Source organism: Lindgomyces ingoldianus (assembly GCF_010093535.1).
Source record: "Lindgomyces ingoldianus strain ATCC 200398 unplaced genomic scaffold BDR25scaffold_29, whole genome shotgun sequence".
NCBI lineage: Eukaryota > Fungi > Ascomycota > Dothideomycetes > Pleosporales > Lindgomycetaceae > Lindgomyces > Lindgomyces ingoldianus.
In genome coordinates, this window is record NW_022985190.1 from 546382 (window position 1) to 561486 (window position 15105).

At 50.2% G+C, this 15105-nt stretch overlaps 6 protein-coding genes across 6 annotated transcripts in view; 1 reads left to right on the forward strand and 5 right to left on the reverse strand.

Annotated features, from left to right (window-relative positions):
• Nucleotides 1–501: 501 nt before the first annotated feature.
• Nucleotides 502–2094, forward strand: BDR25DRAFT_344872 (uncharacterized protein; the record flags this gene model as incomplete). The annotated part of the gene is made up of 1 exon (XM_033693987.1): nt 502–2094. The coding sequence occupies one exon, from the start codon at nt 502–504 to the stop codon at nt 2092–2094; it is 1593 nt and encodes a 530-aa protein (XP_033544349.1).
• A 1061-nt stretch (nt 2095–3155) lies between these two features.
• Nucleotides 3156–5193, reverse strand: BDR25DRAFT_344873 (cytochrome P450 3A3). The gene is made up of 3 exons (XM_033693988.1): nt 4674–5193; nt 4226–4615; nt 3156–4163 (listed from the first exon to the last, which is right to left on the reverse strand). The coding sequence occupies exons 1-3, from the start codon at nt 4964–4966 to the stop codon at nt 3338–3340; spliced, it is 1509 nt and encodes a 502-aa protein (XP_033544350.1). The 5' UTR covers nt 4967–5193; the 3' UTR covers nt 3156–3337.
• Nucleotides 5194–5860: 667 nt separating this feature from the next.
• Nucleotides 5861–8096, reverse strand: BDR25DRAFT_63113 (uncharacterized protein). The gene has a single exon (XM_033698842.1). It carries the CDS (start codon nt 7857–7859, stop codon nt 6027–6029), a length of 1833 nt encoding a protein of 610 aa, XP_033544351.1. The 5' UTR covers nt 7860–8096; the 3' UTR covers nt 5861–6026.
• A 491-nt stretch (nt 8097–8587) lies between these two features.
• On the reverse strand, nt 8588–12274 carry BDR25DRAFT_63119 (aspartyl-tRNA synthetase-like protein). Its single transcript, XM_033698843.1, has one exon. The coding sequence runs from the start codon at nt 11871–11873 to the stop codon at nt 8736–8738; it is 3138 nt and encodes a 1045-aa protein (XP_033544352.1). The 5' UTR covers nt 11874–12274; the 3' UTR covers nt 8588–8735.
• A 456-nt stretch (nt 12275–12730) lies between these two features.
• BDR25DRAFT_266949 (uncharacterized protein) lies at nt 12731–14385 on the reverse strand. The gene is made up of 5 exons (XM_033687022.1): nt 14150–14385; nt 13953–14098; nt 13776–13903; nt 13098–13730; nt 12731–13046 (listed from the first exon to the last, which is right to left on the reverse strand). Exons 1-5 carry the CDS (start codon nt 14357–14359, stop codon nt 12883–12885), a joined length of 1281 nt encoding a protein of 426 aa, XP_033544353.1. The 5' UTR covers nt 14360–14385; the 3' UTR covers nt 12731–12882.
• A 207-nt stretch (nt 14386–14592) lies between these two features.
• BDR25DRAFT_335915 (tubulin-domain-containing protein) overlaps nt 14593–15105 on the reverse strand; it is a 2119-nt gene continuing 1606 nt past the window's right edge. Inside the window, exon 8 of the mRNA XM_033693061.1 lies at nt 14593–15066. Within this exon, the coding sequence (XP_033544354.1) occupies nt 14790–15066 (277 nt within the window). The 3' untranslated portion in view covers nt 14593–14789. The remainder of the gene's footprint in view (nt 15067–15105) is intronic.

Here is a 15105-nt window from a genome sequence, read left to right on the forward strand (position 1 = left end):
GGTAGAGCTTTAATGAGTGAGGAGAAATAGCCAGAGGGAGGAGAAATATACAGAGGGAAGCCGAGGTCGAGGTCGACGGTACGACGAAGACCTATGATGACTATATGGATCTACTAGGCTACGGAAATGTTGGAAAAACTCGACTTTGAATTATCTCATTAGTAGCTATGCAGAACTCTAGATATTCTATTGATATTCTACTTTCAGCGTCCCAAAAATTCCACCAGGGCGTGGTGATAGGCGGAAGTTGCAGCTGAGTCAACAATGGCATTCATAACTAACATAAAACATAGCAGGGCCATATTAAGACAGGAATTTCCGTCCTATTAACAGTCTCTTTGATTCTGGCACAACGTTTAATTAATGAGATCTGTGCTGCTAATGTTCCAAAACAGGTGCGAACATGATATAAGTCTCGTGACTTCGCGTGGCGCAAAGCGCCAGATCTCAGCCTGTTGTTTCTCAGTACATCAGCTCCTCCCCAAGGGCCACACTTTCAATATGCCACCATCATCGAATCTCGTCAATTCTGACAACCCACACCATGCGCAGTGCTTCTTTCATCATTCAGTCCTCAATTCTATATGTAACGGCCTCAAACGCAATGGTGGACGGTGCACAAGCAAAGCGAACCAATTCCCCATCGGATACCTCCCAACATGCAAGTTGCACATAGATCAGTACCAGCGAGCAGGCAGCTGTCGCGCCATAGAAGAATGCGGTGAACGTTGTGGAAGACCGTGCCACTATAGGCCACCGCTTCTCGAGGTTTGCCGGGAACATGCGAATGGCACTCCTACTATTCCTTCTTACATTCTGAAGATACCCACGGAGATTCGAATGGCCATCTTTTGGTACCTATTTCCGAACTACATCAAGGCAAAACCATTTCCTCAGAGCCCCATCGAACGTGGCATGCACGCTGCGATTCTCCAAGTCAACCGCCAAATGTACGACGAAGCAAGCACAGTTCTATATCAACAAGTCCCCTTCCGTGCATCTATAGAGTGCGATGAAATCTTCATTTGCCACAATTTCATAAAGCCGAGCCTACGTACTATTGCTCGTCGCATTCGAAATCTTGAAGTAACCTTGCACATTGGGCACAAACCCTACTACGGGACTGGAATTCACTCGGACCACGGTATCAGCTTCGAAGACTTCCGACTATACCAAGTCCGGCACAATGCCCGCAAGTTAGTGGAGCTTCTTCAACCCACAATAGAAGACGGCAGTCAGTCCGGCTTACATCAATTGTCCCTGTCTCCTCAAGCAGACCACATATTCAATTGGACTCGTGAAGAAGCAATCCAGGCTATCGCCTTTGCGATAGGCCCATTCAGAAATCTCTGCAATATCCGCCTAGCTTCCTTGAAGTCCGCTTCGTTGTCCTCGGCAAGTGAGCCTAACATTATGGTTGGGGTCTCTGAAACTACTTCAATGCCTGAAGATGAGGCATATTTCAAGATCCAGCGCACTTTTGGATCAGAGCTGAAGAAAGGCCCGGAAACAACACTTTCTCATCGCAAAATGCTCAAAGAAATTGATGAGAATGTTGAAAAGATCGAAAGTCTTGTTCAACTGCTAAAACGAAAGGATGCTATTCAGGCCCCTTCTTGGCACATGACGCTCAAATGGTCCGTTTCCATCTTTGGTGGGGCAGACCGGGTTCTCCACTATGCTCGTTTCCTCCGAGAGCACGAAGAATTAAGCGAATTCTGTGCCATCCGCCAAGCGATACAACAACGGTGGTTGAGATATCAGGAGTTTGCTCGTCGACAACAGTGTGACATTGCCGACCATATACTGGCTTTGTCTGACAAAACCGAGCAGTCGAGCTTAAAAGCTCGGTTCCCTTCGAGTTTCCGGCTAAGTTCTCCAGATGTCGAGGGTCAAGATACCTTGGAGCCTATTGAAGTCAGCCTCTGGCCTGAACTAGAGATGAAACTGGGACTGCCATTCTTGCATGAAAACTCGGTTGAGGAGTGGGAGGATGATGAGTGCCTGTACTTCAAGCATGATAATCAAGTCAGATTCCGCTTGAAGACTCCCCAAATCATGAGGGAGAAGAGGAGTGATGGAAGCCGAGGCTAAGCCGCTGTGTCATCCCAGCCTATCCGCTTTAAGGCCATTTCTGTAATATCTCTCATTTTAACAACATCTGCCTGTTGCATCCCCAGCATCTTCGCCTCGGATTATAATAAATTTTCGAAAATTCCATCCAAAAAACCGCACTATGTCTGCACGTAGCTGCTTGGAAAGCTTCCTATCCCTTTGACCTATCCGTAAATTCAACTTTTTCTTCAGTTGTGGTACCCTTTATCACCTAACGTGGAGCATGATAGGGGCAATTTCTAACCGACATTTACCTCCTTATAAGTTCTTCTTAGTCCCAGAAAGAGCTGTGATATATTCTGTCCACCATGTTTACTTTCCATGATATGTGCTAAAGCTGTAAGTCTCGTGACTACGCGTGATGCCAACCTTGGAGGTGTCTCGGACCCACGCTCCGGCTGCCCTACACTTTAAGCTCACATCCTTCAAAAGGATAGCTTGGGGGACCCTAATCTCGGACATATAGATTAGCTCACAGAAGTATTAAGACACAGCTCCCTCAAGTCAGAGCCCCTCCTTCACTATACCTTCGCACTTAATCTCAACTCGCCCGCGCTGCAACGGTGTACCTTCCTCCATAATGTTAAACGATGAGTCTTTCTATCTCTATACTACGTCCGAAAAACCATCCATTCCCACATCTCAGGCCACGACTTCCCCAACCCGGACCCAACGCCATGCACAAATTCACCTAAAGTGCCTAAGCAGACGACTGAGAATATTATGAAATCCATACATCTTGGCTAGGTGTCTGGATAACAGAAATTCCCCGAGTCCTTCTGATTACCAGCTTTCTCCTCGCCGTTTTTCTCCCCGGTATCTATCTGATCACTAGCAATTTGGACACAACTCCGTCTATATCCTTAAGTGTACCTATTCTTACGAGTGGTACTGCTTTACATCACCTCACGCTACGACAACGACAATCAAGACTGCTACTGCTACGGCTAACCTGGGTGAATCTTACGTTCAACCAAGAAGCCACAGCACTTTCTAGTGGGTTCAACGAACTTTCCATTTGATAAATAAAAGCAAGGCTTCGTCGCTTGACTGCGCTATTCTCATCTCGTTCTGACTGCCACTCCGGATACTAACATGAGATATTTCGGCCGTCCTGTTAAAGTTCAAACAAAATAGGAAACCCAAAAGCCAGACAACCCCCTAATTTCCATTCACTCAATTGATCTTTTCACATATCTGATGTGCCACCAACCATATCACCCTACCCCTTCCTCCTTCTCATTCCGACATGCAGCCCCAACGGCTTCCTCAAAAACCCCTCCCTGGTCTCCATCTCACCCTGCCTAAGCTCAAATTCATACCTTCTAAACACCGTACTGACAATCAGCGCCAACTCCATCTCCGCCACATTTCTTCCCACACAAGCCCTCGGTCCATAACTAAACGGTATAAACCCGTTCTTCTGCTCCTCAGTTATGGTCTCCCACCGCTCGGGACGGAACGTGTCAGCGTCCGGGCCCCAGATTTTAGTGCTGTGGTGGATGGTGTACGCAGGCACGGAGAGCACCACACCTTGTGGGAAATGGTGGCCGTTGAGCGTGATACCCGGGCCAGGGGGAATCATTCGTGGGAGACCCAGAGACGAGGTGCTGTGGATGCGCATTGTTTCTTTGATAACAGCATCAAGATAGGGGAGGTCTTTTACAGCAGCGAAGGTGGGCACCATATCGATGTCTGGTAACGCTGAGTCTAGCTCTTTCTGCAACTTCTCAATGACTTCGGGGTGCTGGAGGCAGTGGAAGAGGAGCGCGCACGACGTGTTGGATGTGGTATCGCTGCCGGCGATGAGTTGCGTGAGAGCTTCGGCTGTGAGTTCTTCGCGCCCAAGCTTTGCGCCCGTTTCGTCACGGCCTTCCATCAAGCGGGCAAGGAGGTCGACGCGGGTCGTTTCGGGCTTTTCGAGGCGTGCGTTGACGCGGGCGACGGCGATGCCCGCGAGGTTTTCGACGGCTTTGATGCCGTTCGAGAAGAAGGGGTCTGGGAGGTATTTTGCGTAGGGCTTCAGTTGGGGGAGGCAGCCCAGAGTGCTAGAGAGGTGGTTAACGTATACTTTCTTAGGGTTGGCAAATCCAGCTAAGGGAAAATATACCCAGAAACCTCACCCCTCCGATTCAAGACCTCAATAGCGGGAGCAAACGTAGGCTCAGAATTCGGCGTTTTCCTCACCTCCGCGACATCTCGTCCCTCTTTCAACATTCCGAACGGTGCACCAAATGCCAGGTCCCCAATGACATCGAAAGCGAGGTAGTTGAACCAGTGTAGAGCATCCATATCGTAGTAGTTTCCCTTTGCGGCCTCAGCTCTCTGGTCCCATTGTGTACGCAGTTCCTCGAGATTATGGTGAATATATTGCTCAAACTGGCCAACGGATTTGGCACTGAAGGTATGTGAGACGGTTTTGCGTTTGCGAGTATGTTCAGCACGGTCTCGGGTGTTGAAGAGGCCGCGGCGGATGGAAACAAAGGCGTCGTAGTATTCACTAAAAAGCATATCAGCTACAGTTTCTTGCAGATGCAGAAAATAGGTGAGCATGATACCTCTTCAAAAATCCATTTCCATGTCCGTAAATGTGTTGGATTGCATTCGCATCTGCAACTGAGACATGATTCGGTTGAATGCGAACCAAAGTGCCGTATTTCTTGTGAGCAGCATCAACAGACAGATACCGCTTCCCTTTGCGGGCTTGCCACAGGAGCCAGAGGTTTGTCCATGCTGCTGGGAAGGGTGCGGGGATGTTGCGGATGGACCAGTTGCGGAGGTAGGGGAGAAGGTAGTATAGGACTGGGAGGAAAAGGAGAGTATATGGACTCAAGATTTCTGTGAGGAACATGTCTGCGGAACAACTGGTATTGAATCGAGTTGGAAGAGCTGAGCTGAGAAACAACTGAACAAGATTCAGCGTAGAGAAGGCAGGAAGGGAAGAGCGTGCTTAAAACCTAGAACAAACAAAGCTTCCTCGACTGAGCTCTAGATCTTATATCCCAGACTCTTCTTATAATTATTCCTATCCTTCTTTGCCGTCAAGAGGGTATCTCCTTACCGGCAGCCGGAGTGAACGTCAAGCTTCAATGCACGTCGGATTTGATCAGGGAGTCCACCCTTGTGCGGCGTCTGTACTTAAACCCGCATCCGAGGCCTAGGAGCGCAAGCCGGTACAGAAATCCGCACTCAGACACAACCCATCCAATCAAACTCCAGCCGACTATGGTCCTTCAACCGGAGACGAAGCCGATTCTCTTCCCCGGTGCCTGGAAAGCTGGGCGTGAGACGACCCCGCCATTGCTGCCACCCCGAGTTTCCCCCGCAAATTTGAATTTCGTCAGACTTCACTTTCCTCCCGGCTCGTGCGAGGCCGCCAGAGTGAATTTTTCTAGACACATTTAGATATAAATGCCTGAGGCTGAAGACTGCCAAATACCGCTTTTACCTTCCGAGATTCGTGGTGATGGAATCTGTGGATTCCCTTGCACTGAGAGGCGGTCGGTCTGACATCAACCCCTGTCAGCCAAAATAGTTCCGATTGAGCGAACTCGGATTGGCTGGAAGGATGTCGAGTTCAGGTGTTCATCAGGTGGACGATCTCAAGAGATATTGCTGAGCATTAAAGGCCCTAATTTCGAGTATCACCGCCTCTATTGATGCTGGGTTACAAAGCTCTTTCATCTTGATTTATTGAGATATGGCGCTTTGTCACTGAACGCAGAACATGAATGGGGGAAATTCAGGATAAAAATTTATATCTTGATAACATTCCTTCAGGTTATGGTAAGGGGCTTAGTATGTGAGTTTCACCTTAGCCATGTTCAATATTACTCGATAACATGCTGTAATTCGTATATCAGAAGTCTAAGTCTAGGGATATCATAGGTAAGAGGCCGTCTACTCGTAATTCATTCATCAGACGCATAACTCATTCTCCCATCCCCACTCCTCCTCTCTGGATCCCCATCCCCACCATCATCAAAAACTCCCGGCTCCCAAGCCCTCACTTCTCCCGCTAAACCGACATGAAACCGGTCTTCAATATCAATCCCATACCTTAACATAACATTATTCGACTTCCTTAGATCCTCTCGACTCTTAACACATCCACAGCTCTCATCCCAGTCAACACCCCGTCCATGGACCGCGTACGCAATGGTCAGAAACGTTGCTTTTCTAAATGGAAGACGGTTTAATTTGCTGTAGAGCAAGTCTGAGCCGCTTAGGGCTAGGGCGAGGTAGAGGAGGCCCAGGAGAATGAAAAGCACGTAGACGCGGACAATGTACACCGGTCGAGGCTCTTCTCCGAGAGCTGGGACAGTTGCTGTACCGAAGTATCCTCCTGTTGTGATTGCTGTGATGGATTGTGCTAGTACGCCTAAGATGCGTTCGTAGTGGGCAACGGTTGGCATAATGAAAAAGGGCTCGAGCGTCATCCGAAACGAGTAGTCGTCGCGAAGGTAGAGGAGCCAAGGGATTGCTGTCATGTATCCAGAAAGAGCATCCAAAGCAATTGTATCCAGCACCGTAGTGTTCGCTCCTGGGGTCTCGGTACAGTTCTCCATACCGTCTCCAGTAGCGAGGCAGGAGCTGACTTGCCACTTCATCGTCGGTCGGCACTTGACTCGCGATATCCAAGTTCCGTATTTAGTTGCCGTGATGCCTTCCACCTCTAAGGATTCGGTAGGATTGTAGTGCTTGAGCAGAGACGCTTGAGCAACATACGTTGTGCCCCCTCTTGGAATTCCGCTCGATGTCTTGGGAGCATCGCTCCACATGTATATGGTAGTATCCCCTGACTTGCTCCAGGAACCGGTTTCATTCTTCGTACCATCAGGCCAAGTGAAGGTGACTCGTGGCTTGCCATTCTCCTCACTAATGTCGTACTTGATATCGTCATCTGCCGGCTCGCAATGGGAATCCCAGAGGAAAGACACTACCCCATCATATCTCACCCCCGGAGTGAAGGTCATGTTGATGGTAGGGATGGGACCTAGTTGATTCGAGGTCATGTTGAGCAACATCTTTCGACTGACAACGTATCCTTTGTATGTGTCCGCCATCATATTTAAGACTAGGTCGTCAGATTTAAATCCGGGCTCGAAAGGTCCCGTACCGCTGTATCCCATACTGGCACTCATGTCCAGTAAAATATTTGAAGGATGAACAGGTAGTCCGACCACTCCTGTATGTCGAGTCTGCGGTACATGCGTCCCAGTTGTAAGAATCAGCGAGCTAACAGGGACAATAGCTGACCCAATAGCCATGAGCATCCCAAGCATGAGAGCCCTCCACCGTGAGTACTTCCAGACTGTAAGCAAAGACCATGGCCCGACGTCAATCATCTTGTCCAAATCAGCAGCGCTAACCGGGAGCCGGTGGGCAATCGAAAATGGATGGAGAAGGCCGAATTCCAGACATATTTGGCTAATAAGAGCTGCTGCTGGAACCATGAAGGCTACTGATGCGACCCCAGAGTAAAATTGGTCGACCTTGACATTGCCCGTTGGAAGGACGCGTTGTGACCAAGTGTGATGTGTGGGACCTGAATATGCCCACCAAACGGTACCCAGAATAGCGACGGAGTAGAAAAATACCAGGAGTAGGAACCATCTCAGTGGTTCTCTGAACAGGAGAAGTCTGTCGGCAGTGGGATGAGGTTTGCGGTTGGAGTCTTTCTGAAGCTCGACATCGTCGACTGTCCAAGAGTCATTGGATAGGCATGTGCTGTAACTGGCCATGGGGATTTATTCCAGCTTGGAGGGCGACAAACGAGGAACTGAACTTCGGGCATCCTGACATGATATTGTGTGCAGCTTCGATGGCTTAAGAATGCCAGAGAAGATAGAGATTTGAAGTGAGCGGTCTGGGGCAGAGTTCGAAGCTGCTCGTGCCAACGTTGCAGCAAGCAAACGCTGTGAGGACTGGAACAACTCCGGAATGTAATCCTTGTATCCTGCGGGTTTGGCGCATTAGTGAGATCGCTCAAGTCCGGAATGGCTATGCTGAGAGCTGAGGCTGAAGAAGTCCCGTGGCAACTAGCCTGAACTAGGCTTAGCTTCAAGAGAAATAATCAACTCTAAAACGAGGTTGCATTACTCCACTCTTGCCTCGTAACGCTACACCGCTCTTCGTCGATGGACCACATTAAAAATCCGCTTCAAAACTCAAATCTACTTCGCCGCAATTCTCTGCATAAATCTTGCAAGACTCAGCCTTCTACTTTCAAAGCATTTCTAAGTCATTACATCTCAATTATCATCATCTTTCTTCAAATCTCGGCTTTTTCAGCAAGGCGAGGGAATAGATTATGGAATTAAGGGAACATGTAAGTGTCTTAGCTGGGCAATAAAACAACGGAATGTGAATCTCATCGACACACATCCAAGAGTATCCTACACCAACCGTACCCCAGAGGGAACAAAAGGGAAAAGTGGTCTTGAGAGCAAAGCATTCTTATCTGTCGGTGATACTACAATGCAGTGCAATCGGCCTCTCCAAGACGCCCCCCCCAATGGTATAATTCGCTGCCTTGTTACCTCCTTACGCTTCAGCGTCGGCACTGTAGACCACCGTTCCGTCTTCTAAGGAATCAGTCTTGATTCTGGGAATTTCATCTAGTCATCGTCCTCGAAGAAGTTTAAAATAGCTTTCACCGCCATCGGGCCCAGCCCGTGAGGCGGGTAGCATATATAGCTTGGGTCATCAACCGCACCCAACTTCTCTCGGAACTCGGTTTTGTTGGTCAACCTCAGTTCGGTCGCAATGGCGTGGTACGCCCTACTTAACACCTTGACTCTTGTACCCTTCACGTTATGTCCTGGGGTAAACCTGGAGCTAGCACCGCCGCCGAAGGTGACAGATGTCGCGCCGCCTTGGGCAACAACCTTGAGGGCATGTGTAACAATTTGTTCAATGGAACCGCTAGGCGCGCCGGGAAAATCTAGCGAATACTTGACTTGCCACCCATGGTCAGGGCTCAATTGCGCCATGGCGACAAACGCGGCAACGGTGCCATCGGGAGTCTGCGCGAAGTGGTATTGACGGTGCTCCATATCTTGCCAAGGCCGAATGTTTGTCAAGTGAACTTGACGACCCTTCCTGTTGTGTAGCCAATCCTGGACACGAGCATCGAGTTTCTTCTTCAACTCGTCTGGAATAGGTGTCCCAATGGGGTAATCGATGATTTTGACACCCTCGCGCTCGGCATGACGAATCTTGCGCTGAATGTCGGCATCATTCACCGCAGGGTTGTGCGCCGGGTCTACGCGTTGCTCGGAGACGACAGAGAAAGTGCGCCAGTTGAACTTGGTGGCGAGAACTTCCTCCGCATCTGATCCAACCAAAAGCCACAAGGGCTTAAGGTTCCGTTCCTTTTTTATGTATTTCAAGTATCCAGTCATGGTCTTCAGGTATTGGGAGACATGACAAAGAGGGTCACCAACGGTGATTGCGAATCCGTCTTGCGGAACGAACCCGACGGCAGCTCCGGTGAAATCGTCTCGCCAGATTTCTGTTCGAGGTTCGAGCCAAGATGTATTGGTCGCGTCTCCATAGTTAGCGATGAGCTTCTCGATGGGCTGGAAGTCTAAGCCCGCAGCAGCTCGGTCTGTTCCCTCCCATGGAGGGTGCATCGTGCTTGCATCTGGGTGTCTTAGTTGCTTGATCACTGGCCTCTCTGGTAAACTCTTCGGGTCGCGGGGGAACATTGACGCGTGTCGGATGTTTCCGAGGTTGAGGAGGAGCATGAGAATACGCTCAAGACCAATACCACCTCCACCATGTGGAGGAGCTCCCCACTCAAAACCTTGAATGTAATCCTCCATAGTTTTGGGGTCAACCTTCAGCCTCTCCATCTTGTCTAACAGCATTTGCGCGTCGTGGATACGCTGGCCGCCACTAAGGATCTCTTGGCCACGAAGGAAGATGTCGAAAGAGTTTGTGACCTCAGGGTTATTGGGGTCTGGCATCGCGTAGAACGGACGAGCGTTAACAGGGAATTTATCGAGGACGTAGTAATCTGTGCCCAGCTTCTCTTTTATCACACGACCAAGCTGAACTTCATCTCTGGTGCCCATATCCTCGTTTTCGTCGAGCGAGTTGCCATCTTCGTCCTTCCAACCGGACTCGTTCAGCATCCGGATAGCTTCGGCAAACGGAATGATCGGCGTCTCATCTAACCACACCAAATCCTCGTGGGGAAATTGCCTCTTCACAATCTCGATCTCCGGGCGGAAGCGCTGATAAATTCCTGTGAAAATGGCCTTGAATGTTCGGTCTAGCGTTCGAAGGACTTCGTGATAATGCTCATCAATCGCCATCTCAAGATCGAGACCGGTGTATTCAGTCAAGTGTCGGTAAGTGTTGCTGTTCTCTGCACGGAAGACCGCGCCGATCTCGTATACTTTGCCAAAGTCGGCCGAGATACTCATCTGCTTTGCCAATTGAGGACTCTGGGCTAGGAAGGCACCCCTGCCAAAGTATTCGACTTTGAAGACACTGGCGCCGGACTCGGTAGCACCACCTTGCAACTTTGGGGTGTGAATCTCAATGAAGCCTTCGCTGTCGAGATGGGTGCGGAAAAAGTGGCAGATACCGGACTGGATGCGGAAGATGCCTTGAGAGGTGGTTGTTCGAAGATCGATAACCCGGTTTGTTAGACGGGTTCTGTCCGCAATCCTGACACGAGTTTGTCCCTCTTTATGATCGTGTCGGGCAATCTCCTCGTCGATATCTTTCTGGGACACTTCGGCCTCGTAGACGTTGAACGGGAGAGTCTCGGTCACGGACGCCTCTACATGAAGCTCGTGGACGGAGATTTCAACGTCGTGGATGCTGGCCCCAGTGACTTCTCCTTGCTTCGACTGTGGTTCTTGCAGAATCCCTTTGACTAAGACAACACTCTCGGCCTCCAAATGTTCTGCCCAGTACAACATGTACTTGGTGATATCAGCGTGTTCCACTAAGACACCCTGGATGGTCCCAGTCTGCTGTCGGAATACGAAGAAGACGAACTTGGCGCTCATCTTCCTCAAATGGTGGATTCGCGCTCGGAAGACAACCTCCTTGCCAACATCTTTGGCAGTCAGGGTACGGATGTCTGCTCGCTGCTCGTGCTTCCACGCCCCTGCATAACTGTTTGGAGGCACGATCCCGTACTTGGCTTTTTGTTCCGGCGTCAGCTCCTTCTCCGCCTGTTCTTCCAACTCCTTCCTTCTCTTCTCGACTTCTTTTTCCCTCTCAATGATTTCCTTTTTCCGCTCCTCCCATGCGGCCTGCTTCTCGTGCTTCTTCAGCTGGTTTCGTGACATTGGCTCGCCCTCACGGTTGAGGGGTAGGTCGCTCTCGCTCGAGGAGGCATCGCCAATGTGGAGCTTCTCCTTGACGGCGCGGATGGGACTGTGAGTACCATGGTGGCTCAGACTGGTCTTCGAGGGGAATGTTTGGCTGCGACTGGGGCTGTCGTTTCTGCGGTGAAAGATGCCGCTGCCCCTAGGAGAATCCGCCTTGTGGTAATCGAGGCTGCTTCTGCTATCTGAAGTCGAGGCAATGTCCTTGCGGTCGAAGGTACCACTGTTCCGCTTGAACTCGCCGCTCGCGCGACTTCGTCCAAAAATACCGGACGATCGAGGGGAGGCGGGGACGGGAGCAGCGGTTCCGTTGGTCTTTGGGGAAGTGATGCCACTCTCATCGTCAGACGCCGGATTGCTGTGGGTACCTGTCTTCAGCTTTTCAAGTGCTTTCTTGAGGGACATGATGAGAGGCTGGTCCCCAGTTCAGCCCGATGATCTGATAAGACAAGATAAAGTCGCGGGCGTAACCTGCAGTATCAGATTGTTCGAGGAATGCGGTGGGGAGAGAAGAATCTGATATCAGAGGCAGATTAGGGCGTGTCTCGGAGGGCTGGCGCCTAAGTACACCAAAATACTGGCCACGAGCCCTGCTTTGGAACGCAACTTCCCTATGATGCAATTCGTACGCCGTTTGTGGCTCGTGCTTGCCGAAAGCGGCGAGCAGAGACCAGGAGTAGACTTGGCGCAAAGCTTGATCACGGAGGAGGGTTCACGTCAAGGCGACGTCACTGCAAAAAAGTAGTCGTTACGCAGGTTGGTACAACAAAGAGGGAGCGGGAAAGGCTACATCACACAGCGCGGCGGGGAGCAGTCCCCTTTTCTCTCTGCAATGCCTACAATCACTAACGGCATGCATGCTCCGGCCCAGCATTCCCTCGCGGAGCCGTGGGACATCTGCTGTTCTAAGCGGTCGAGTCCGCTCACTCATCCGCGCGATTCCGGAGGGAGAAAGTCTGTCTTGAGACCTTCTGATTACCTACGCCGGCCTGCCGAGTAGAAGCTCTGTGAAGCTTTCCCCAAAGTGCGTCTGACATGGCCAAACGAGCCATAACCCCACATCGGCGATGCATCGGACCAATGCTTGCTGCTGGCCGATTCTCACCTTTGCTGCTGGTGGGAAAGCCTTCCTGCATGACTGATGTCCATGCAGATGTGGCCCTAGTCCAGCCAGGGCGAACTGGATCAGATTATGTACGCTGGAAATGCTCTCATGCTTCGCTGACTTGCGATGACTAATCCTGTTGCGATCCAGTATCCCTTTTGGAGGTCGTGACGACTGGCTGCCAGACACCTTGAGATATTTATCCAAAACACAAAATCAGACTCGCCCAGACACAACCTGAAACATCACAGTCGATCGCTTGCTCATAACGTCGTCATATCATTTAGTACTTCGTTCTATCTTATCAACCTACCATGTACATTGCTGGCTTTCAGGGTAGTAGTATTTGACATCATCAGCAGTTCCAAAGCCTCCCCAGTGCTCGAATTCGTCTGCAACTTTCACCGCAGCTTTGACATAAAACTGGGAATCATCGCCCCATGTTTCTGCTGCTACCTTCATCGACCGCAATGCTATAGACTTGTTAGTGTTTAGCAAGGAACAGACTTTGCTCAATTTATTACCTTTCACAAAGTGCGCATCGACCGAGTGTGCTGACCGGAGCGCCTTGTCTACGACGAAATTCCAACTTCTTCCTTTCAGATCGTAGTCTGAGATCATATCTAGTTTGATTTCTGGTCGTACTTGAGCAATGTACACAGCGAGCGTGAACAACCACCATTGTCGGACGAGATTGATATGATACTTAGCCGGGACCAGTGGAAGCAGGATTCGAACGGCGTGGGACGAGGTCAAGAGATGCACGAGAAAGAAATCGAACTTGGCCTTCTCAGGAAGATCCGTACCCACGAACAAGGCCACCGCCGTCTTCTGTGATTCCTCGAATTGCTCTTTGGGATTGGAGAGATCCCAGGTGTTCCAATACTCCAAGAAAGCTTCTTCGCGTTTCTCTAGCACCTTGCTTATGTCTCCGCTGCGATGGTCGTAGAGTCCATCAAACCTCTTGTCATCTCTCACCCTCTGGAGTATCCCAATGAGCGATGCTGAGTGCCAGGTACTAGGTTTGGTGTATGACGGGTTGTCCAAGTACTTGTGGAGGGGGCTGTAAAAGCAAGTTCCGAGTGCGAGAGCTTCAATGGCAACGGTCCGCGAATTCAGTTCGTAGGCATAGCCCAAGTGGATGAGGGGATGGCCGACTACAAACATTAGCGGGGAATTTGCTGGAGGAAATTCTCACTCACGCCCCGAGACTAGTCCATTAATCAATGGCTCCTTTCCTTCGTACAAGTATTCGTCTAGCAGAAGTTTCCAGTCGTACCGCTTGGTGACTAGCTGGTCCTCGAAAAAGTCTACGAAGGCACGTTGATACCTGGACAGTCGTCAATTTAGTATGGAAGAATGAGTCCGTAGAAACATACTCCCTCTTCCCCAAGAAGTCCTTCCAGTCATCCAGGGTTATCTCGCCGGGGGAATCATGCCATGGTTCTAGCTCCTGTGCTTCGCTTTCATAGATATCGTTCAGGTGCTCATGGGTTCCTCCAAGGATGTATGCCGAGCCCAGAATCTAGGGTGCAGACTTAGCACCTACAGTCAATAGAGCATTGAAGCAGCATACATGCGGTGCATGGTTGTGGAAGCGGAGCTGGTGATAAATGATGGAGTGGTTGGCGTGATTCGCTTTGAGGAGGTGCTTGAGTGTTCGGGCTCGTCTCTCGGCTGCGGTCTCAACGTCATGGATTTCAACGGGTGGGAGATCAATCTTCGGGTAGTTTTGATTTGAATCGGATTTGAAGAAGGGAAGCTTGAAGGATGGTAGGGTAAGCATGTTGCAAGGCAATTGGCAAGATTGCGCAAAGATTTCGGCTGTGTTGCGAGGACAAAAGTGGTGAGGAGCAAAGGAGCATCATAGCTTCCTGACCTTGCCTATTACGGCATGACGCGATATTTCCATGTGGCGTCACCCTTTCGGGCCTTCCTGTTGCCTTCACAGCATTTGTTAGAGAGCTCCCCGGCTGCCCAAATCTTAGCAAAAGTCCTGTAGTAGCTGCCACATACACTCCCATCTTTGCAATATGGAACTAATTAATGTATGAGAACAAATCCATGCTTAATGAGATAACTTGATTGATGAAGATTCAATCTTTAAGTTCCAATCTCATATGTGAGCCTACGAGGCTATTGCACCATTTGTAGTACACTCTTTGACATGAAAGCCAACCAAAGTCCCCAACAAATTTGCACAGAGGGTATATCGCTTAGTACTCGCCCTCATCAGCGCCCTCCTCATCCAGAGTGTCACTGGCAACCTCCTCGTAATCCTTCTCCAGCGCAGCTAAGTCCTCACGAGCCTCGGAGAATTCACCCTCTTCCATGCCCTCACCAACGTACCAATGAACGAAGGCGCGCTTGGAATACATGAGATCGAATTTGTGGTCCAGGCGAGACCAGGCCTCGGCAATGGCAGTGGTGTTGCTAAGCATAGAGACACTTCGATCGACCGCGGCTAGTTCGCTTCCGGGGACGCTGATTGGTCTAGGGACGTTAGAGACAGTGCTGGTGCAGAAGGGGGGG

Excerpts from the sequence above, each read along its gene's own strand:
- BDR25DRAFT_344873 (XM_033693988.1), bottom strand. The coding sequence starts at position 4,966 with ATGTTCCTCACAGAAATCTTGAGTCCATATACTCTCCTTTTCCTCCCA. Across the intron at positions 4,616-4,673 it reads GGAAATGGATTTTTGAAGAG|TGAATACTACGACGCCTTTG; the intron begins GTATCATGCTCA and ends TATGCTTTTTAG. Across the intron at positions 4,164-4,225 it reads CGGAGGGGTGAGGTTTCTGG|CACTCTGGGCTGCCTCCCCC; the intron begins GTATATTTTCCC and ends CCACCTCTCTAG.
- BDR25DRAFT_63113 (XM_033698842.1), bottom strand. The coding sequence starts at position 7,859 with ATGGCCAGTTACAGCACATGCCTATCCAATGACTCTTGGACAGTCGAC.
- BDR25DRAFT_266949 (XM_033687022.1), bottom strand. The coding sequence starts at position 14,359 with ATGCTTACCCTACCATCCTTCAAGCTTCCCTTCTTCAAATCCGATTCA. Across the intron at positions 14,099-14,149 it reads TCCACAACCATGCACCGCAT|ATTCTGGGCTCGGCATACAT; the intron begins GTATGCTGCTTC and ends TCTGCACCCTAG. Across the intron at positions 13,731-13,775 it reads TAATGGACTAGTCTCGGGGC|TCGGCCATCCCCTCATCCAC; the intron begins GTGAGTGAGAAT and ends TAATGTTTGTAG.
- BDR25DRAFT_63119 (XM_033698843.1), bottom strand. The coding sequence starts at position 11,873 with ATGTCCCTCAAGAAAGCACTTGAAAAGCTGAAGACAGGTACCCACAGC.